The sequence below is a fragment of the Charadrius vociferus genome, unplaced genomic scaffold (genome assembly GCF_000708025.1).
Source record: "Charadrius vociferus isolate BGI_N301 unplaced genomic scaffold, ASM70802v2 scaffold505, whole genome shotgun sequence".
Classification (NCBI taxonomy): Eukaryota; Metazoa; Chordata; class Aves; order Charadriiformes; family Charadriidae; genus Charadrius; species Charadrius vociferus.
The window spans coordinates 283,723-307,631 of NW_009648645.1; the positions used below are offsets into that span (position 1 = coordinate 283,723).

Sequence of the window (23,909 nt, forward strand, 5' to 3'; positions counted from 1 at the left end):
ATAATAGTGCCACTTTTATCTAAAGGGTGATAACCTCCTTCTGGATGTTCTACTAGCCACCAAGGCAATCTAAGTCTGAGTAGTTCTTTGGCTATCTGCCTGTTGAGTACTAATCTTCTCAGGTAACTGGTGGGGGATCACCACTGATGTTTCCTGTGATGCATTAGTGATTGTCGATGGAGAATAAAAATTCAGAAAAGAAAACCAGTAGCTATTTAAACATTAAAGAAAGAGCTGAATTTGTATAAACCAGATAGAGCAAAAAGTATACTTTAATTTCACGGTATAAATTTACCATCTCGATGCGGTAGATATTGTCAATAAATGCAGGTTTCAGCACAGCAGAGACACAGAGTTAATCCATTTGGATTGATACTGACTCACGGTGGAGTGGAACTCCATTACCTTTTAGTAATGCTGTCAGGATAGCTAAATCAATATCCTGATGTCCTTCTGATCCCATGCGAAATACTGTGATCTGAAATGTTAAAAGACAATACCATTATTGAAAACAGGGTAATTTTTTTAAAAAGAAATCAAATCAGGGCAGCATCATTTGGATCTCAAAATGTCCTTATGGCTACAAGACGATCTTAACACGTTTTAGGAGAAGCTTATTAGATAGGATTAACACATGGTATTTTTTGTGAGATAAAATTTGCTTAAGGTAGAAATTGTATTAATAAGCATATGGAAGAAAAGTCTTCAGTGATACTTACAGAGTGAAAATAGAGATGAAGGAATGTTCTTCTATTAGAGTAACATCAGATTTAGTGTTCCAATACATTACTAGGAGGAATTCGGTGTATTATAGGTTGTGGACCTAATTTATGGCATACAGCATTGAATAAATATTTTCAATCAAAATCAGCAACCTATGCAACCTTATGATTTTATATAGCAGGAAGTTAGGTAAATAATCTAAGAATTAGGCTCCTAACAGGTCCAGGAACCTCTTCTGTCAGGTGTGGTCAGCGACCTATCACTATAAGATATAAACTTTGAGGCAGTGAGATGAGATACACAATTCATAAAGAATAAGAATGAATATAGTGGGGTTGTTCCTTCAAGCCAGTCTCACTCTTGGTTAAAACTGCACTGAATCATATAGAAGTGTAAATCCCCTCGCTCCTTTTGTTGCCATGGCAATAGTTGCTCTTGGGCCCCTGCTTCATTGTGAAGCAATCGAGACTGCAGCTTTTTATTAGTGCCTTTCCTTTGCTAATGAAACCTATGTCAACATTTTGATCTGAATATGTGTTAAATGTTTGGTTTTTTTTCCTTTTGCCAGTACAGACTACCTCTTTTTTTTTTTCTTTAATTAAGTGATACTTTTAATTAGGCATTGTGTAAACATATTTTACACTCATATTCAGCAGCATATGTTGTCCCCACATTCCTAAATTCCTACTCATATAGCACCACTGAACTGCAGCAGCATCAGGGTCAGCAAACATCGGGGCACAAAGAACAGTGTACTGTGATGGGGAAAGGGAATATATAAAGTGGTCAAGGCTAAGACAACACCTTGGCGACAAGCTTCAGTTTGCCAGCTGAAATAGCCCTGCAGGGTGTATCCCAAGAAATCCCCTGTAGCCTTCCTGTAGCACCTATTCTACCTTCACTTGACCCTAGAGCTCTACAGGGTTCAAAGGGAGCTAAGAGACTTTGGCATCAGTGACAGTATGTAGTACAGCATGTTAAGAGACTGAAAAGGCAAATTGGATAAATAGGAAACAGGCTTAGCTCAGTTAGTCGATTGATTTAGATGATGCCTAAAACAATTAATGTGAAAAAGCATTTATGTATGTTAGGTGTCCTGCCTATTTAAAGTAGGCTGTTTTCAAATTAGCCTTAGTTTGACCCTTCAACGTGTTCCTGAGACTATATGTGAGTGAATGCAATGTTGCCACGTAACAGTCTGATCATAACATCCTCACAACACTTTGCAGTTTCCTACACAATTTTTGCAGCAACAGGCATCTCCGTAGCACTGAAGGGGAATGTGACAGGCTGGCAAGCAGATCAGATAATGCTGGGAATCTCTGGTTTGCATCACCGCACTTGGTGGCACCACCACATGGCAAATGACATGGTGACGTGGGGACATGGTTTAGTGGTGGACTTAGTAGTGCTAGGTTAATGGTTGGACTCAATGATCTTAAAGGTCTTTTCCAACCTAAATGATTCTATGATTTTAAGATTCTAGACACAAAATGCCCTTCTCCTTTAAGGCCAAAGGTGAAGCTGTCTGCACATAGGGGGCTGAAAATATTGAACAACAGGAGCTCAGTGGAAGAACAAAGTACATCTCAAACTAAACACAGGCCCAGTGAACTCCCAGATTAATTAAAAGGCATCCTTTAAATTGCAAGCACTGAACAGCTTATCACCACAGGAAAACTAAGGGAAGCACTTTACATGTATTGGACCACATATAATGCTAAATTTCCAGCTTCTCTTTCATCCCTCTTCCCTGCATGCTTCAGAAGAATAAACCCACATCAGCAGAACAAATTGCTGCTGTATTAAAAATAAAATAGAACTATGTAATTTAGTTACCTTAGAATAAAAAGGCTATCTTTCCACAGTAACTGCTACTTTATTATTATGTTTAAGAGGTCTAGACATAATTCAAGTAGTAAAATAAAGAAAAGGAAGATAAATGGTTGGGAAAAAAGATGGAAATGGAAAGTGCTCACTCATACCGGAATTATTATCATTTTGGGAGTCATGCCCAAGACTGAACTAGAATTTTAGACAGAACTGAGACAATGTATCATGATACTTAATTTCAAAATGATGCAAATTTGGTAACTGAAAGACTCAGCTGATGGACCTTTGCCTGTTCTGAATGCACAGAATCTTTTAGGACAGTAAACAGATACGTTCAGCTTCTCCTTATGGTTTAGGTTAACTGTAACTGTCCATAGCTGGTTTCTCTCTGGTTACAGGTCCTGAAGATGATTTTGGACAACCTGGAGCACCTTACCACTCTTACTTATGCAGTTTCTTTTTTGAGAAACTTTTCACAGCTAGTCATCCTTTGAACTGTTAGCTCCCAACCTGGTGAAACAGGTTTTTATCAGTCTGGACTTCATATGCATGTCTTTGCCCTGTCATGGTTTCTCATGGGTTTGAGAAGATCAATTGTTTCTTCTTTCCACTGTTGCCCTAAAGCTTCACCATTGTTTTTCTTTTCCATTCACAAAGTGGAGGATTTAAAGCAGGACTGCACTGTAATTAGGTGAGGAGCCAACTTTGTCACACTGTTGATAAAATCTTTGTTGATAAAATCTTAGTCCTTGTATGCAGCATTCTTCATAGAACTTGTTTGCGTTGTTTCTTTACCAGATGTGCTGGTTGCTTGTACTAAGGTATGTGAGTATTTGCTTTTAAATGACCAAAGGAAAATATTTCAGCATTCATGGCACTGCAGAATGAATTTTGGAAGACGAGGTTTAAAGCTGCAGCATGCTGGCTGCTGAAGCATTTGTATCTTCATCCCTGAGTACCTCAAGCAGACCTGCATTGCGCATTCCCCCTGCCTTTTCTCACAACTTTTGTTAGAAAAGCATCCCCAAATGATGCCCCTTCGTTTTTTCCTGTTACTTTTAAATATGGATAAAAAAAGAGAACAAACAAGCTTTGTATAACACTGAGAGACAGAAAAACATGCAATTTGCTGTTGGATGAGATCCTAGTGCCTTGTGCTAAAGAGTCTCAGGCCTTTCCGAAAAGAAAGCATGAATTTTGTTTCTGCATTTTGTGAGTACAGTTATGAGGACTCAGCAATTGTTCCTAAAATATGGATTCACTTCTTTACTTATACAATCTTTGTAGTTTTTCCAGCGTCCTTTAATTTTTGTAGTCAGAGGTTTGAGAAGATAGGGTCGCATCCTAAAGTATTTATGCAGACTTTACACTTAGAAATGTTCTGTATCTCTAGGTCTCAAAAAGCCTATCTGTCTTGCTGGAGATGTGCTCTTCTGGTGATTTCTTTTCTCCCAATTAACAGGTAAGAATTTTATGTTTGCAATATACTTATCTAGTGTCAAGAGTCATTAATGCATCTGACATCTTGATAACTGCCATTTACCGGTGCTCTGGTGGGTAAATCACTGCAGAGAACTGAGAAAAAATACATTGGTGCTGTTAAAAATAGGCCATTGACTAGAGCCCTGTTAGAATGGGCTACAGGTGCTACTACCCTAATGTATATAAAACTGCTGTGCTAAAGGAAAATATCTGGGTCAGTAAACTCTATTCCCATCTACCTCTTGCTGGATGAATGTCTGACACTAAGATGCAAAAATAAGAGTAAATTAAAGACTTAGAAACCCATTTAATAACTCATTACTAAGAAAAAAAGAAAGCCTCTCTTCTCTAAATGAAGACAGACCGCCTAAGAGCCATTCACCTCTAAAAAGACCTACTGTAGTCCCATTTAAGTCTGTTGTTGAACCTTAGCCTCTGTATAACTGTACTGAAAAAATATAAGGAAAACAGCCTAGTAAGGTGTGTATATGAAATCCAGGACATTTAATTATAAAAAAATGCCCTCTAAGAAGTTGGAGTTAAAAAGTAATACATGCTTGACTTGCTCACCCTGCCAAAAGAAAACAAGGAGTAAGAGTTGCAGTAGTAGTCAGACTACCACTGGCCATTCCTTTGCATTGCTGTGAAAAAAATGAAGATAACTTTAAACTGAGAGATTTTCTTTATACTGATCTGATTCAAACTGTTTCTATTTTTCTGCGCATAATGAAATTGTATTAGAGAGAAAAACTACCATTTACCCTACTCAGCTATTTCTTTTGAGGCAAAAAACAATTTACATTCAAAGAAGAAAAAAATCCAAAAATCAAGTACTCTCTTTTTCTCCCAGGGATTTGGGCCACATTATTACTTCCATGTAGCTGGTAGTTTCAACTGTTGATGTTAAGCTCAATTATTTTAAAAGAAGAGTTTTTCCCTGTTCCTCCTCCACCACCGTGGGTGGTGTTTTTTCGATTTCCTCCTTTCTTTCCTCAGATCGCACACTATTTATTGGCTTGAAAAGATTTTTTCAGGTAATTGCCTGAGGCATCTCAGTGAACAGCTATGACTTCCAATAAGGACCTTTTTCTAAAATGTATTTTTCTTCTCTTCTTTACAAATATAATAGAAGCTGATGTTAACATCCCTTACAAATACGAAACTGTACTGCACTGCACTGAAGAAAGAGTTAAATCTTCAGATGAAAACACACCTGAAACAGACAAGCAAAAATGACTCTGAGTCACCAACAAAGGTTGCACCAACAAGCTGCAAAACCAGTATTAATAGGCATCCAGATTCTTGCCAAATGTAATTCTAATGCCTGGTTTTGTTTTGATATGCCTGTAGTGATCTACTTGCAAAGTACAGTAGATAGCAGCTACTTCCAATGCTGTGGGCAGCTGGGCAAGGACTACCAGCTCTGCTGGGCTCCTCTCAGGAGGAGGTGGTTGGGACCCACCAGCCAAACCCTTCTGTCACAAGACTGCTCATTTGCCTCCACAAAACCTGCCTGAGTGAAATGGATGAGATTTGTCCTTAAAAGCAAGAAAAGTCACCCCATGCCCAGCCTCCAACCCCCTAATCTGGAAAGGTCTTCTCTCTACCTCATTGCAGATTTTACTCAAATATCTTAATGTGAACAGGATTACCTTCCAGGAAAAAAAAAACTACCTGTGTCCTAATTCTTCCTAGGAAAATGTACTAGGAAATCACTGAGGAAATCACTGAGCCAAAACAGACCTTCTCTGCAAGCACAATCATTGCAGCACACAGTGACACTTGCCAGCAATAATTACAGTCCAGCAGGGCAGAAAACTAATTTTCAGGCAGGGCAGGTAGAAAGCAAGTAAAAAACCAAAGAGATGGAGGAAAAAAGCAGCAGGATAGAAAGCAAGGTGTTGGGGATGGTGGGGAGTAAAGGGAAGAGATTGTCTGACCTTAGACTCTATCAAAAAGCACTTCTTTTAAGACATCTCTGCTTTCTGTTTAGCACTAGCTCCATTCTTATCAGATTACTTTTTCTTTCCCTTTCCCTGTCCACTATGTAGTTTCTGGCTCAGCAGGGTCAATTTAACCTAATATGATGCATTCTGTTGTTTTCCTGCCTTCACACTGATACTGCATTGCACTTCTATAGGCAAAGTCAGGTAATATTGTCTTACCTGAGAGCAGTGAATACCAAACAGACTTTCAGAAATGATACACACACCGACAGATATGGATATTACACTGCTACTTAGGAATTCCCAAGTTCTGTATGCATGTAAATGCAGGGTTAACTTACAAATACAAATCAGAGCTGTCCATATGCAGATGGGTACATGTGGTTTCCTTAATGGCAGCTGCCAAATCAAAAGACTTGCTAAGAGGAGGATATGTCAAACAGATGCTGAGGAGGGAAGATGTGGTCAAACAGAAAGCAAGTGAAGTCATAGGTGAGACAACCCCTGAAGTGTCAGGAGCACTAAGATACTTAGGAGGACAAGCAGCAGGTTGTAATAGGTTCTAATTGTAAAATTTCTGAATTCTTACAACTTGTTTCCCTGCCTGGTTCCTCAATAACTTTTCACGTTTTTGTCCATTACTAATCTGGGTGAAGCAGACCTCTCGTGTGTGGAGAGGGAAAGACTTGTGCAGAAGACAGGCCAGAAACAGTTATAGTCCCCTGTTGAGCAAGTCATATAGATCTATAGGAAATTTCTTGACACAAAAATATGTTTGGTTTGGTTTATGGACTCCTCTCTAAGTCAGCATGGCTGTGTCACAGTTTGCTATACTCAGGCCTAGCTGGATATATAAATGATAAACCTTCATCAGTATGAGCTGCTACACTGTGAACAGGTTTGTACTCTACACAGACTAGGTTGATTTTACCCCTAGAATGAGAAGCAAGAGCAATAGGTAGGGTCAGCAGTCACGCTTATCATTAACTGCAGATTTTCCAGGTCATAGGATGGGAAACAATGTAAAAAAAATGTTTTGTAATAGTTTAAAATTTGGTATTTGGTGAAACTCATCACAAGACTTAAAAATTATTCCCAACTACCAGCATATTCAATTCCTCTTTTAATGCCTTTTCTATCCAAAAAGTGAGTCCTTCCCTCCCACCACACCATTTTTTTTCTACTACTTATTCTGAAAACCCCACAGAGACAGAAGAGCTGCGTCTGTTCAAGGCCAGTATAAGGGCCCAGGACTGAATTTGAATAGCTATGCCACACAAGGCATAGCTAAAGGCATATTTCTAAAATATTCTATTACATGTGAACATTTGATTTTTTTTTACAGTAGGGTTAACCTCAACCACTTCAGAGTAAGAAGAGTGAGCTGAGATTTTAGCTTTGTTTGGAGAGAGAGGAACCACCATCAAATGAGCAGGCAGAATGCAGAGCACACCTGCACAGAAAGGCGTTTTACCCTCTGGCGTGAAGGAGATGAGTGATGAAGAAGAACAATCATTGTCTACACCTCAGATTGACAGTGCCTGCTGGGTAGGCAATGGATAGGTGAAGACAGAGGTAGCAGTGATGAGAGCGGAGAAAGCATCCAAGAGTGCTCTCTTTACATACTGTGTTCATAGCGTTTTATGAATGCTGCAAATTATTCATACTTCTAGAGATGGAGCTGTTTCTTGCTATCATTTCACTATGACATCAGGAGAAAATATACAGTGATTTAATATTCATTGAAAGTGATTTTTTTCCTGCTACCTCCAGAAAATTTTTGAATGTGTTTAAATCTCACCTCTGACAAACACACAAATTGTTTGTATGCATCTCAGTTACATTAGACAGAAAAAAACATCTCCCTTTTCTACAAAATAGCAGATGCAATTGCGGATGCAACCTGAAACTCTCCTGTTTGAGAGCTGGTTCAGCAAAATAGGCAATTCCTTCCAGACTACATGTTGACATTTTAATTTAGCTAGGCCTACCTGAATATTTCAGAAGAAAACTACCATGAAAAGAAAAATGAGAGTCTGATAAAACAAAACATTAAAGGAGGTCAGTTATGCAAAGCCTCAAAATGGTTCAGATAAAGAGAGGAAAGCATTTCCTTTTTTCTTGCAATGAATAATCCTGTTTAACTCAAAGGAAAAGCTGCTTGATGTGGAGGCATAACAAAGATCAAAGTGAGCAGGTGAGTCAATGGATAATACTGCAGAAGAGAGGGGATGGTCAAATAAGAGGAAATTCAGGAATAGAAGGATTGGAGAGAATTATATTTAGGGAAAAACTAAATTAAGTGGTCTCCTATTCTGAGGAGTAAGAGAGTATTCCAAATGAAGAAATAAGAGGGAGCAGATATGAGGGGAGAAATTTGAATTTTACATCTCCTTCTGCTTTGTGGCAGCACTGCAACACCTCACATTTTTCTTTGATCCAATAATTTGCCATAGACTTATCGTCTGGTAAGAAGCAGGAAAGAAAAAGAAAAATCAGTGCTTATAAGAAAGGCAGCAATTCTGCAATTGAGGAGCCATCTAGGTGCACAGAAAATCATTTGACACAAATTACTGTAAATGTTTGGCTTCCCCCGTAATTGGTAGCTTTGCTCAAGACTGAGACAGCTGTGTCATCCCGTTAATGACTGAAAAGAAAAGGCTATGGAAATCTCACAGCTCTGTCCCATGTAAAAAAACTTTATATTTTATCATGTGCACATACTTTTTACGCCTTACAGCACTGTCAACCTTTTGGAATGGAATATGCGTATTTTCCAGCAGAATAACTAACTAAAAATAAGTTTGGGCAGTAAAAACATTGAAAACAGTCCTTTTCCCTTATACAACAGGTTTCATGCTGTTGTTACATTAGGCCATTTATCACACTATTCAGGCAATGAAATACCAGTCCCTGATTTTAAAGTTGAAGAAACATGATTAAATATGAATTGTAGGTCACAAAGCATATAAGCAGGGGAATAGAATTTAGAAGTTATCCTTTAAATTACTGGTCTGTGCACACCAACAGACTGTGATAATAAACACAGATGTGTTTCCATGTAGACTCGCAGTGTTGGAACAGGTTAAGAACAACCATGAAGACAGAAATAATTTTGGCTGATTAGACAGGCATTTTAATTCAAACATTGGTGTAATCCAAGCTCTTCCATCACCCTGATTCAGGAAAGATATGTAGAGTAAATGTGACGTAGTTCACTTCCTCCACCTCTTCTAGCGTAGACAGGGTTCCTGGAGGTGCTGACAAGACATTACTTTTATAGATTTTCTTCTGAAAACATAAAGTGACTTAAATAGGTAGAAAGGGACATGAGTGGTACAGTGAATAAAATAAGAACGTTTTATCACCTGGAAGGCTCTGACACCTGAGTCCCAAATAATAGGATTTAAGACCAATTGAAACCTAGTATACGGGAGTTTATTAACCTCACTGATCCCACAGCAACTATTATCCACAAATGTTGATCCACTGATCATGTGAGAATCAGACATGTGTTCCAGCACATACTGGGGAGAAGCCTGAATAAAATTCTTTTAAATGAGATGTAGCTGCCATGAAACCCCAGCAAATGGGTATTTTTCCCAGAAAGCACTCTTCTTCTGCCAGATAAGCAGGCACCCACACCACGGACTGGAGAGGTTAGAGTCAACTTCTATCTATGTGTGTGTCTGATCTTCTAAGTAAGACCCGTGCGCGTACCATTTGAGCTTTGTTTGACATTTGGAGTCTCAGTTATCCCTGGTCTTCATGCGGGTGGGTGTCCCAATACAAGTCCTATTTACTCATTCTGGGAAACTAGTAACTTGCAGCAAATCACAGTTTTACGCAGTTTTACTCTTGAATAAATTGGCTCCTTTTGGCACCTAACCTTGGATCTGCAATGTCTCTTCTGTCCTGCTAAACTGACAGTCCTGGGCAGGACAATTTCTGTAAAAACCAGCCAAGCAAAGTAATGTCATTCTGGGCTTTTAGTGAGGTAATTTAACCTATAACCTACCTCTTGCTTACAGATCCTAAGCAATGTAAAAGTGAGTTGTTTTCAAGGCAAAGTTTAATAAAAAAGCCATGAGTGATGTAAAAAGCTCATCACTGAGGTGAATATACCTAATATTCTGTTAGTTTAAGAGAACAAGAACTCAGTTTTATTATTCCCACGGCTGTATATACTGAAAAATTGTGTCTTGCAAGTCATTGCCCTAAACAATGTTGTCTGCATGACTTACTCGCACACATACGTCTTCTAACCTGAACTGAAACTGCCAACCTTAGAAGGAAGTATGGTGAGTTGGTTGGGTGGCCAACAGTATTGAAGGTGAGGACTCTTGCTCCATCTTAAAATTCAATTTCTAGTTCTGTTTTGCCACATATTTTCAAATAGTCTGACAATCCATGGATGCCCAGTTTGCTTTGCTATAGATGATGCTGACGTATGCCTATGCTGTATCTAGAGTGACAACAACCTCATGATAACACAGAAACCAAGCAGCAAAAATAGCCACAAAACATTAGTTTCCTAGCTGCTTTGCTGATGAGCCTAAGTAGGTAATACTTGGAAAAGACAGCACATTTGGTGTAAGATATTCCTATAGGACAGTAAATTTGCAGTTATTTCTGTATCTACACAGAACCTGCATCTTATACAGTAAGCTCCTCATCTATGACTAAGACATTATAGCAGTAATGAATGGGTCTCCATGCCCCTTCTGAAGCCACAGAAAGAGTAATTATATTTTCTAATAAAGGCAAAAGAAATTACAACTCCCCAGACACAACAGAACGAGGGAGTAAGAAAGGTTTCTGAACAGTATTGAGGAGTTTACAAACTGCATTGAATCCCTCCAATTTACTGATTGCAAAAATTGGTCTATATTATCTAATGTGGAAGTTGCTGTGTCACGCAGTACTGTTTTGCCTTCACTTTCATTACTGGGACAATTGACAGAGCTGTATAATAATTCAGTGTGCATTTCCCAGAATTAGTTGTTAACAGTGTAAATGGGGTAATGGATATTTTCACAAGCTTATATTTTTAGAGGGAAAAAAAAACCATTCTAAATTTAATTTCTGTAGCTGCAATTTTAATCACAGAATACGTAGGAAGAAAAGAGGTTTGTAGTACTAGGTCACTCCATCTGTGATAATTGCGCAGGCAGTATGCACCAAATAAAACAGAAAATGTCTACTTACTGAATGTAAGCGACAACAGGAATATTAGTCTCTGCAGACTTGTGCTGAAGATGGCACAGGAGACATTCAGGATGACCAAATAACTGCCTAAATCGCATTTTTGCTTCAACAGTAGACCTGACATTCTTGTCCTTTATGTCAGCAGAAGCCCTACCACATCTGACAGCAGTTGAAAAGCAGCTGGTAGGATCAAAAGCTTGTCAAGGCTTCAGTGTAATACAAGAGATGCCTTTGTCTTTTTTTTTTGTTTGTTTTGCTTTAATGCATATAGCTGCTTTGCTTGTGGAACTTGTTCTCTGAATTACTGAAATAAAACCCCCAGTCCTAGGATTAGATTTTTTTTCTCTTTGGAGTCAATGGCAAAGCCCAGCTAACTTCATCTGACTTTTTGGCAGTTGAAAAAACAAAATATGTTTTTATCTCTTTAGCAAAAAGAAATCAAATGAGGTTTGCAGAATTAAAACTACCTTGTCAATCATCATTTTAGCACTTCCTTACAGAGGTAGGGCCTAAGTACTAGACTAATCCTAGATTTGCACAGACTGGATAGGAGATTTAACCTTCATCAAAATTGGGAGAGTTGCTACAGTCACAGCTGAAGAGGACTGGCACCTCCATTTGGACACAGAGGACTAATTAGCATCAGTACACTTTACGCTGGAAATCTCACAGAGTGTTTCCATGGCAGAGACGAGCTGTTTCAGCAACCCGCAGGCCAGTAGTTACATGATGCTTTCCTGCTCCCTATCTCTACTGCCAAATTACATGCTGTTCACAGCAACCATACTCCTGTAGGAACTACAGTTGATTTTTACTGTTTGAGAAGTCAAAAATCCCTCTTGAGCCTCCTCTATAAAAAAGATGCCATCAGCATTAAAAAATCTTAGCTGTAATGATTTCTTTGCTTATGAAGCCAAATTTCCTTAAAAAAAGGGATCTTTTTAACCTTTAGGAACGACGAAAGAAATGAAGTGACAATATGCTGGTAAATTCTTAAACGTCCATCTGATTTAGCTAATATTTAATGCAGAAAATATAATGTGTATGCTAATAAACAGTTGCAGATGGTGTTTAATTAGCATGTGAATTTACTGAGCCTGCACATCCAGCTGAAAAGCGCAATGTTTTTTGCAGCCAGTATATGATCAGGTCAAGCTGTTCCCAGTATAAACTCTTCCAGAAACATGGACAGGTTTGCTCCAGCTGTTTCAGTCAGACACAACTGAAACCTCTGAAGATGAATAGGTCTTATTCGTAGTCCAAACAGAAAAGAAACTGCTAAATCGCTCAGCAGCCTTGCAATACTTTGGGTAAGTAACCAATAAGCTGAGTCAAAGCTCGGCATTAGCAAGACAACATTGGGGTATGAGTGTTAGCCTTGCGACACAGCCTGCTCATGTGCATTGCTGGGCAATCTGGATCCACCTCTGTTTGAAGGAAAACTACAATAAATAGCAAGCACCTTCATGATGCAGATTGTCCTGATCTCAGCTCAATGCACCCAGTTACTTCAGCATGACACCTGCCTTGTTTAATCTGACAACACCAGAGTTTCAAGTTAGTCATGAAGTCATCTGGAATGACATATTAGCATATATATACACTCAGTAACACAATGCAGCAGTAAGGTTTACACCATCCCCAACCAGCCATTATGTTCTTCACAGCGACAGTACACTGAGGTACAGGAATAGCAGAGAAAAGGAGAGGCAAGTAAAAAATATCCATTACTTGCTGACATGATATAGAGATGGGATTTTATTATTTCTCTTTTAGCAAGAAATTAATTAAATTTTGTCTGCTGCCTTTGTGTGGAAATGTGTTCCAGGAATTAATGGATACACACAAGCCTATGCCCACCATTCACACACTCGTCATTCTGCAAACCCTTCTTGTAATGCAGTGGTAGGTAATGACACTATCAGTTTGCTTAATGTAGTAACTGAGCCTTCAAATATTCAAGGAAACAAATTTAGCAGAAAATGGTCATGGTAGCAATAAGGAAACACACTTAACCAGCAGGCAGTATATAGTCTTCACTGTTGGTGTTAATGTGCCATTTTTTTATTATTATGGTAATAAGATTGGACCTATCCTGATTCACAGAAAATGCCCTTTCTATTAAATGGATATAAGATTAGATCTATTCACTCTCAAAGCATTAATTTGGAAGCAATAGTTTTTCGATTAATGTATCTTACTGCAACAAGTGTGTTTTTTTCAGGGCCATGGACCTTTCTGGCTTGCCAAAGTGGCCTTTCCCTGTGCCTGCCCCGAGAAGTTCCACAGATGGACCCAAACAGCTTCCTGGAAAGCACACTCTGGTTTCTGAGAAATTCAGATTGTGATTTGTGAACAAAGCACTCCAGCAACAACAACTTAGACCCCAGTCTAAGCTGCAAAATTATGAAGTACTCCTAAAAGAATGGAACAGCCTGTATTTGTCAGAAAACCTAAACACCAGAATTACTGTCTTTAAGGGCAAATAACAAGGCTAACTTATTTACTGAGACAGAAATAAATACTCCTTTGCACAGCTGGAAACAAACTTCTGAACTATAACCCAACACAATGTGTTTTCAGGGGCTATCTGAAGTGAACTCACCTAGGCTGCTATCTGAGGTATTCCCTTCCGTGCTGCCACTTGGCTTCAGGGCTGAGCTGGGGCTCCAGTGGGAAATGTCCCTCCCAGACTGAATCCTCAGACAGTGCCCTCACCTGCTCTTTGTGTTCTAAGATCAGCAGGGTACCCACAATAGAATGAAAGATCAAAAAACACCCTTGAAGACTGTCTCATTCTACTTATATATATATATATATAATTTATGGAATTCCATCTTATTGTGGCTTTGGACTAATTGATATGGAATTCAAATGTCCTAAGCAAAAAATTCTTCTTTCTTTTCTTAAATTCCCCCTCCCTCCATTTCTTTCTTTTTTTATTTTATTTTTTTTTAGTGGCAGGGAAGAAATCATCAAATGGACTCTTTGGCTTGTCATGAGCTGCATGCTGGAGATGGGAACACGTACAAAAAAATTTCACAGTACTTTTTGAAAAAAAGTGTGGACTGGACTTTGCAATACTGCCTCCTGCCCACTTAGCTTTGGTGAGCTTTCATGCTCCTATTTTAGGAACTTCTTGGCATAAACTTTTTTAAAGAATTCTATGTAAATGTGACAGTAGAGAATCTGCATAAATTATATACAAAACAGTCTCCTACCCTCATAATTTACAGTTAGATATACAGACCTGTATAGTTTATTTCATTTTAAATAGATTTTTATACCATAGACCTCATTAAGCACCTTGGTCCAAATAAATTTCTGAATATAAGCTCTGACGCTTGCAGTATCAACACAACTAACTTTACAATTTAATAAGCTCATTAAATAGAGACGAGGAATTTGCTCTGTCTTGCAAACCTAGCAGACTTAGATCTCTCTTCTGCTATGGCCTCACCTTATCATCCAGCTTGTGTACTTAAGTTTTATTCAATAAGCGAACCTACACTTTATTAAATAAATGCAACATTGACCATAATAATAATGATGCTCCCTGGGCATACAGTTCAAAGAACATTCTTTAAGAGTGGAGTCCAAAATGTCAGAATGTGAAAAATCTAATGTTCTGCGAAGGGGATAATTTTTGTTATCATTACCCTTTTTCCCTGGCCACCACACTTACCTCAAATTTATAAAAAAGATGCCAATCGTTTTACCCATTCTACATAGGTAGGATAGGAAAAATTATTTCAAAGATAGCTTTTTGTTCTTTTCCAGAGATTAACTTGCATTTTACTTTCTCTCTCCACTTCTGTGATTCATCTGTATTTATGTACTTTACTGTAAGTGTGATGCATCTGCATTTATGTACTTCATTATAAGAGCATCTTCCTGCCTGTACCCTGTTTGCATTTAATTGTTTAGTGGCACACTGTAACAGGACAAGCCTCTCCTGCACTGTCTGCTTTGTTGCCTATGAATTCAGCAGCCACAAAGTCAGGCAGTTTGGCACACTGACCCTGAGCTTAGGGGAAATAGCCATGATCAGTTTGGTTGCTTCTGAGCTCTCTGTGACAATCTTTTCCATCTTCCTATTTGTTTCTTTAGGGAGAGGGGAGATCAGATTCATGGTAAAGTCAGTTCATCAAGCAGTGTTTTGTCTTATGCACCACCAAATCAGAAGGTCAAGCCTGAGGAAAGACAAGAGCTGGGACAGATGTGGAAATATAAAACATGTGGCTTTGTAGAACCAGTGAAGTCACCACTCCCTCCTAGGAACACTTCACATCTCCAAGGTCATCCCTCTCCTCTGGCAATGCTATCTTCATTGTTATAAGTATCATGATACTTTTACATTCATATACAAGGTTATGAGTCTTAAAGGACACCATTAGCCTAGCAACCACACCTCAGATAAAATCCTTCTAGCATACTGCTGTTAAAATTAGCGTTCTGAGTACAACTAGGGTACCACAGGAAAACTTTTGTTTTAATGTATTCCCTTTACATATGGTAGGGTTAGTGGTATAAATTCAAATTCAGAACACCTAATTTTGGGTAAACCATCTCCTGGCTAATAGCTTTTCACAATACATGTAGGTAAAGAAAGTCAGTGGTGACAGAGGTTACGGGTCTGCGAAGAAACTTGTAACAAGTGCAAAATCTTCCTTGGAATAAAAATCTTGATGTGAATACCGCAGACAAAAACTTCAGAGTTAACTGTGCAGTAGCAGAGTTTGTTCAAAGCCTGACAACCGGTTCTGGATTTAGATGTCTGCAACAATACAGATTGCCTATTTCCAGTCTTGGTAATTCAACGTCTGCCTCTACTTTCTATTCTTCCTTTCTTCCTACCTTCCTGCCTTCCTGCCTCCCTTGCTCCCTCCCTTTTTCTCTCCCTCTCCCTCTCTCTCTCCTTTTATTCCTCATTCCTTTCTTCCAGCTTCTCTCATGAAGTATGTTTTTTTATGTTTGCAGGCAGAACACTGCTTCACAATCAGGTCCTATACATAGATATTATTATTGCTGTAACAGAAATGAGCATAAAAGAATGAATGTTGTTTCCCTAAGGAGACTGTCTCTGCTAATTGTTGATAAGAAATGTTACCGCAAATTGAACATTAAGGTAGAATGAGGCACATATGCACTACACAGGTAAAGCAAACTCAAGTGCCATGGAGGTCATGGTACCTCTTGACAATTATAAATGGATAGGAAAAGTATTTCTGTAGCACAACCATATTTTTCTGATAGTCTTTAATGCAAAGGAGATTTTGGAGGTAAAAAAAAAGAAAGAAGAATGAACTCTCTGTCTGGATGTAGCTCACCTAGGGAGGGGATGACCACTCTATAGCCTATGGGATGCACTGGCTGCTTGTGAATAGCTGAAGGATGTTTAAAATCTGCTATAGAGTTTGAATTCTGGTTGTGGGAGGAAGAAGACGGCAGTAATTGCTGTATGTCCAGCTCCATCAACCATGTACATTGCGACAGCACAGTGGAGCTGCATGCTGCTATCATGTCTTTCCTGAAAAGCTGTCCTTCGGATCCTCTCTGCCATTGTCCAAGGTATAAGCTAGGTGATTGTGGTACTTGTAAATGATTAGTTATGCATGAGGAAGGCTGACCACTTTTTGACAGATGCATGAACAGCTGGTTAATGAACAAGCTGGTTAACTTGCACTCTTCGCAAGTTAAAGCATGTAAAGAAGTATACTCTATTTTGCAAAGCTCTGTTTAGAAGGGCAGTGTTTTGGTTTTTTTTTAACACTTCCTAACCATTTTTCCCCATTGCCCTCCAGTGGTATTAATTACTCTATGCCCTATTTTCAACTGAAATTAAAACGCACTGCAGAGGATGAAGTCACAAAAAACCTCGGCTTCAGAAAATGAAACTGCTATAAAGCAACTGAGTCAATCTTTCCTCTTGAGTGTAACCCTACACAAAGTGCAGCAGTAAGCTGTTGTATGAACAGAAAACAAAGCTTAGAAGAAAGATTAAGTTACAAAATTGAAGTGTGTCTGTTCAGTCAGTTTGTAAGAAATAAAACCCCCTGGAACTGAATCCCAAGTTTTTTACCATGTGATTTTCCTTCAAAAACGCTTCTGCAAAAGCAGCTTCATGGAGTTCCCAGAAATTGTTGAAAGATCTTGTATTCTTCAAGAAAGGGTAAGTATGTGTTAAAGGGATAGCCTTGCCACTGCAGAATAGGAGCCTTGGAGACAAGCTGTTTTCTTATCCTGTCACTCATCTCCATAATAAAATAATAGCCTTAGTGATACTTGTGCAACTCTACAGCATCTTTAAAGTATGATCCCAGTGATAGGCAAACAATTATGCCTCCTTCTGAGGTTTTCTGTAGTTGAATAAGGTAGAATTTTAATCACAATATCCCTGAGGATATCCCTACTCTACTAGCTGGATTTTGTCCTGTCAAAGGAAATTTAGAGGAATTTACAGAAGGAAGAGATCTGTTGGATTAATCAATTTAAATGAGGAAATACAGATTAAAGCAAACAAAAGTCAGCATGATATATAATTTTAAAGCCTGGATCACAGTGATCAGATTTGTGAAATCTTCAACAAGCACTTGAAAGACTTGATCAAAACAATGTATTGAGCTCTTTCTTTGCCTCTAAGGAAAGTGTGAACATACCAGCTCCTTCTTCTTCATGCACTCCATGAGGATAATGAAGAGGTGCTGTGCCTGTGTTCGGGTGTATGTGAAAGTCTTCTGTATGGTAACTAGCAGCTGGTCTCTCAAAGACTCGTTGATAAGTCTGAAATTAAAAAAAAAAATGAAGTGGAAAAACAGACATGAGGGAACACTTCAGCCAAGGGTCAAACAAATAAGAGTTAGACAACAAATCACTGCAGGTTATTCTGGACAGGTTTGAAGGACAGGAATTACTGAAACCATCACAGACAAACTGGAAAACACAGATCTAGAAAAACATGTTTATTGTGTTGAAGTCTCTCATCTCCAAAGTTTTTCTTTCAGTTCCCACATATTGCATGACAGAAAGTCATTCAAACTATCAGCTTTGTGGAATTTTCTAGCAAAAACAAGAACCACACTGACAGTCTGGATTTGAGGAAGACCAACACTTCTGAGTGAAATGAAGACCTCTTTCTATCAGTGAGTAAGCAGAATTCAACTCATAGTTCATTTTATGAAAGTAGGAGCATTTATGCTGTCAGTGTTTTTGATTTTAGCTTGAATATCCCAGCAGTTTCAACTCACCTTATTGATGCTGAATAGGATTAGGTGAGAAAACAAACAAAAAATTTTCTTTGGTCCTGAGTGCACTCAAAGAAACCATTTTGCTTTTGTTCATGCTGATCTTCCAGTAGTTTAAAGAGCAACCATTTTTTATATTCCTCCTCAGTGCTAATGTTAGTGCTTGCAAAAAGGGGCCCAACAGCAGAAATAAGTAGTAATATTACACGGAATTATTTACTTGAACCCTACCCCTTAATATCAAAAAGGCTGTTCCTCAGGACTGTCCTGGGTGAAACACTGCTGTTCTTAATGTCTTACAAAATAGTAGGCTTTAATTTAGAACATGTATCCTTTGATGTGTGAAAGCTTCTACACTACAGCAGTTTTCTCACTTAAAAATTACAACCAAGTGTTTCAAATTTGCTGAGTCAGAATGCTTTACAGGATAAGCCATTGTTGATCATCTGGAGGAATGAAAATCAGAGAATCTCATATTTTACAACAGAAGATAAACCAATATTTGGCCCTGCAGCAACTGCAAAGAAATATCAGAAGCAGCATGGTATCTAAAAGTCATTGCTAGCTTATGGCAGCTGCTTTGGGAGAACAATGATCAAACCCCTGTTTATTTCATACTATGGGTAAACGTTGCCTGTACTTCTCTGCAGCAAGGAGGCCCAAATGAGACTGCAGGATGTTCATTACACGATTGAATTTAAAATATGATTTAAGTATCTAGTCTTTATACCTACAGCAAACATGACGTTAGAAGAGACAATGTATGAGAGTGTGAAAGAAACCAGAGAATAGAGGTGTATAGGAGAATATAGAAGGCCTAGCATATGGAGTGCATATGTTCTCTATGCTCTAAATTTGACTTTGACTGTAAATATTTCTGTTGAGTAGGACTTCCACTTCACAGAGACACCTGTAAGGCATATGTCAATGTGTTTGAATTAAAATGAGTTTACATGGGGTTTTAGACCACGCTGTGGATCACTGTTCTTTCTATGCCTGGCTCATCTGGTTGTCTTCTACTTTATTATGGACTCCTCTTGAATGGAGAGTCTACCTCTGCACTTCCTCTTTTCATCGAGGAGCAGTACGGCTCCAGATGTGCTTTTCCCTGGGATACTGGAGAGATGACAACACCGCATATACTGCACACTCACTATGTAAACACCCCTTCCCCGCCGTGTGACCTGCTTCCCTCACAAAAAGGCAACCTACAATGAGTTCAGACCTCCAGCCCTCTTGGTGGGCAGCAATGAGAGCTGATAGCAGAGGACTTTCTGTGCGGGTATTATAAGAAAATAACCTGACCTCCTGTATAGAAGCAAGGATGTTGTAAGCACATGGGAACATGAAACGAGATGTCAGAGCACAGATAGAAATGTAGGTTCAGTCCATGTTAAAGAGAATCAACTTGGAAAGGCTGACACCCTGAAAAGCACTAACATACTTTGAGTTGCATATTAGTAGGTCATTCATGATATAAATTCTGAAGCCTTTTTTAGGTGAAAATTTGCTTTAATCAAGAAGGCTGCGCTTAACAAAATGGGGCAGGGAGGAGCTATCCCTGTAAACATAAGTGGTTCAGAACTACGCACTTTTCCATCCTTCAAACTGAGAAAGAAACTGGGGGTTGATCACTAAGAACAAGTTTCCTAAAAACATCAACTTGGGAAGCTAAAAAGAAATTTAAATAAAGCTCTAATTTCCTTTGGAAATGATATATGAAAGTGATATATGATATATGATACATGAAAAAGTATGAAAAGCATATGAAATACATGAAAAATTACATAGTTGGAAGAATCTGAAATTAGAGAACTTCAGAAAACATTTCCAAAGATCCTGGGATGAAAACCACCTTGTTTTCTCATCATAATTTAATTTTCCTTAAAGAGAGCATTGAATCCAAACCTGAACGTTCATTTCAGAAATTGTCTGTCTCTCAGGCTAACACACACACAAAACAAGGGAAATTTGCTTTCATAAGCATTGAGCATTAGCAGAACTAAGTCCTGAAGCTTTGTAAGCAGCTATCACTTTCCTTTCCTGAATTAAAGCTTTCAGAAACTGTATCATATCATAAGTTTAAATGGCATGCAAAGCAAACTCTGGGTGAAAGGTATGGAGATTTTTTTTTAAAGTATCAAGAAGCGGTTCTCTAACTACAGGGGTACACATCTGTCAAAGTACCACTGCTCAGAAAGTTCTTGTCATCATTTGATTTATGCAGTTTTCTAGCCTTACGAAGTACTTTTCTTTTTAACATCTCATTGGTCTGCAAGCCTGTTCAATGTCTTTGTGAGATGAAAAACTTGAAGTGATTGTAATCAGAAATAGAAACAAGCTTTCTGATAAAGTAATCATAGCTGAGTTAAGCTTCAGTGTAAACTGAAATCAGTCATATCAAGACTATATCATTTAGTCCTTAGGAATCGATAAATGTTAGAAGGTATCAGATCAAAGCTCCCAATTGTGTAACCCAGCTGGGACAAACACAGACTGTGCCAGGCTATCAAAGGAAAAATCTATGATGCATACACCAAATCTAATGCCTTTAAAACAAGTAACTTCTCAGACCACTGTGAGCAAAATAACGGGGACTTGCAGGTGGGGTGGTGATTTATCTACAACACAAAGACAACCACATTTGTTACACATACAACTTTAGCACACATTTTTTAAAATCACAGATTCCTAATTTTAGATTCAGGGGAAAAGAGATGGCTCCTTGAGTCTTGTGGTTAGAGGGCTAAACTAGAACACAGGAGATTCTCGACCACTAACTTGGGAACACTATATCCAGCAGCCTCTGCCATGGAATATGAATCTCATAAGCATAAAGCTCCATCAGCATAAAACCGCCCACTGTACCAAATTGAAACTCTATGATTATGACTTCCTTTGAAAAAAAGTGCATAGTGTCAGATGACGATAGCATTTTTATCACCTTTCTGCTAAACCAGAAAATATTTTGCAACATATCAATAAAGTCCCTTTCGGGGCATTTTGATGGCATGATTCCCCGAATTCTGTGTAATTCGCCATGGAAGCAATACTGCAGGTAACTTGCTGCTGCCTAAATGACATGTCCTACAAAAGGACAATTTAACCTGTTTTCTTTCATTCCCCACATAGTTCATATCTGTTCTTTCATTCCCTAAATACCTAAAATAAGCCCATTTTCCTGAAATCCAGGTATACTTCTTTTTTTTTTTCTTTCAAGAGGACCTGTATTGCTAATGGAATTTAGATACCTACTGTAAAAAATCTTGCATCTAAAGTAGAACCACCTACCTTTAGTTTCAGGAAAAAAAATTACTTATAATTGTTACTTTCTTTATTTTTTTCTTTTTTCTTTAAAGAAGATGCCAACATTAGTTTTGATGCATCAGATTATCAGAACTGACCTGTATGGCCTTACCACAGGAAAAAAAAGAAGGGTATCTCGGATCCATCAGGAGAGGCCACTTAAAAACACTGAAGTGACAAAGTGAATAAAGTCACATTCTATTTCTTGTCCAAGATGTGCTAGAAGATTAAACAGCAAAGCAGAACTCCCTTCATTGCTTTGGCCAATGCAGAAGAGACAGATGACAGCATTTTGGCATCCTCCCTCCTTAGAAAGAATTTTGGTTTTAAGTCAGACCTAGTATTTGTGGAGATAATAGATGTTCCACTCACTAACATTACAATCTTTCAACCTCATGACATATGATTTTGTAGTGAACATTGGAGAGGATTTGAAAGATCTGGTCTATAGCTAGCTCCCTAAATTATTTAGTCGTCTTTCTTTTTTCTTCTTTTTAGTACTGGAGTTGTACAGAGATTTAAAATGATTATGCTTTAACCCAATTTCAAAATGCAAGTTCATTATACTTTTTAAAAACTTACTGTTATCAAAATGCTTTGAAATTCTCTAAATTAAACACTCCGTTCAGTGAATGGCACACAATCTGTGTTATAACTTTACATTTGTGAATTCCTTTTTTTTTTTAAGTTATTCATTGTATTCAGGATAAAGAAAATATATCCATAAAATATCAGTGTTATGTGAAAACTATTCCCTGACCTCCTTTATGGGAAGCTTAGGGGATTTTCCCTTTTAATTATGATTTGCGCTTTAGACAATCACACCAAATGTAAGAAACATGACGAGAGGCTCTGTTGATAGTTTCTTCCATTGGAATTACAAATGAGACACAGTTGTGCAACTCTGTGGGACTGGCCAAATTTCTCATATCTTTTAAATCCACACATTTGCTATAGTATAGTTATGAGGAGAGACAGAAAATGAATGTAATTATTCCTTTGTTCTATTCAAACATGGATGATTTCTGGGTGCTTTTATGAGGAATCAGCTTTACTTGCAGCTCCTCACTGGTGGTTGTTCTACACCATTTTCCCCTGACTATGTTTATTAAATGGTTGTCCTGTCACCAAAAGAGAGATGATTGTATTTCAACAAAGAAATTATCTTCTTCTATCCAGTTTTTGATTTGCAAAGTCCTTTGTTACAAGAGAAAAGTAATGATATCGAAGTATGCAATATGAAAACAATCTTACAAAATAATTCAGATGTGATAGTACCCATGACCCCCCATGACGTGACAGACACCATGTGGAATACAGAAGACCCACATTATACGTACATTATGATACCTTTTTCTCGAAGAGAAAAATACCTATATTTTCCCTATTAGAAGAAAAGAGATTGAATTAATATACTTCAGTTATGAAGCCTAATAACTATGGCACAGTGGATCTCGAGGGAGATCAATCCAAAGGCAATCTTTAATGATTCTCATATGAGAATGCTCATGTAAAGCACAGAGAATGTTTTATGTTTCCTTGTGAACATTAGGCAAGAAGTACATCTTTATGACATTGAACTGAATTCCTTAAGGGTCTCATGCTTGCAGGAGTAGAACCGATGGAGTAGTTAATATGCTATAAGCTCAGCTTGGAGACTGCATTTGAATATTGCAATCCATTTCCCATTCTGTAAGGAAATATTTGTCTAAGAAGTGACATAGTTTTAACCTAGTGTTTCATTTTTCTCATTTTAAATTCAGCATTTAATTAAAAAAAACCTCTGCGGATTAAGAACTACTGAATGATCCTATAAATAGTTGCACTTTAGAGCTGTTTTACTTCCAGCACATGCTTTTATGCAAGACAATGAAATAAGAACGCATTTTTGATTATATGGTTAAAAATACTTCAGATTTACATGGATGAGATAGGATATTCACTTAGTGATTAGCAGGGACTAAATCTGAGTATTTATGATCAATCTTATGTTCTTACCCCTCAATACTCTTCAACACATTTTCAATTTTTAAGTAAAAGAGAAATTAAGTACTTCAGAGCTTCCAGAACCTGACCTTTAAATTAGGGCCAATAGTGATGAGCGGCTAAATAATTCTTCCAGTTCAGCACATGGGGAAGGTTGCATTTAGGCTGCCTTCTCATTTAG

The 23,909-nt window shown here is 38.1% G+C and overlaps 1 protein-coding gene across 1 annotated transcript in view; it reads right to left on the reverse strand.

Moving 5' to 3' along the window:
* The window catches only part of TRPM3 (transient receptor potential cation channel, subfamily M, member 3), a 279,012-nt gene that overhangs the window by 66,474 nt on the left and 188,629 nt on the right, over window positions 1–23,909 (reverse strand). The window contains exons 8-9 of the mRNA XM_009886395.1: window positions 17,852–17,975; window positions 406–478 (exon numbers count right to left, since the gene is read on the reverse strand). Of these exons, the coding sequence (XP_009884697.1) occupies window positions 406–478; window positions 17,852–17,975 (197 nt within the window). The remainder of the gene's footprint in view (window positions 1–405; window positions 479–17,851; window positions 17,976–23,909) is intronic.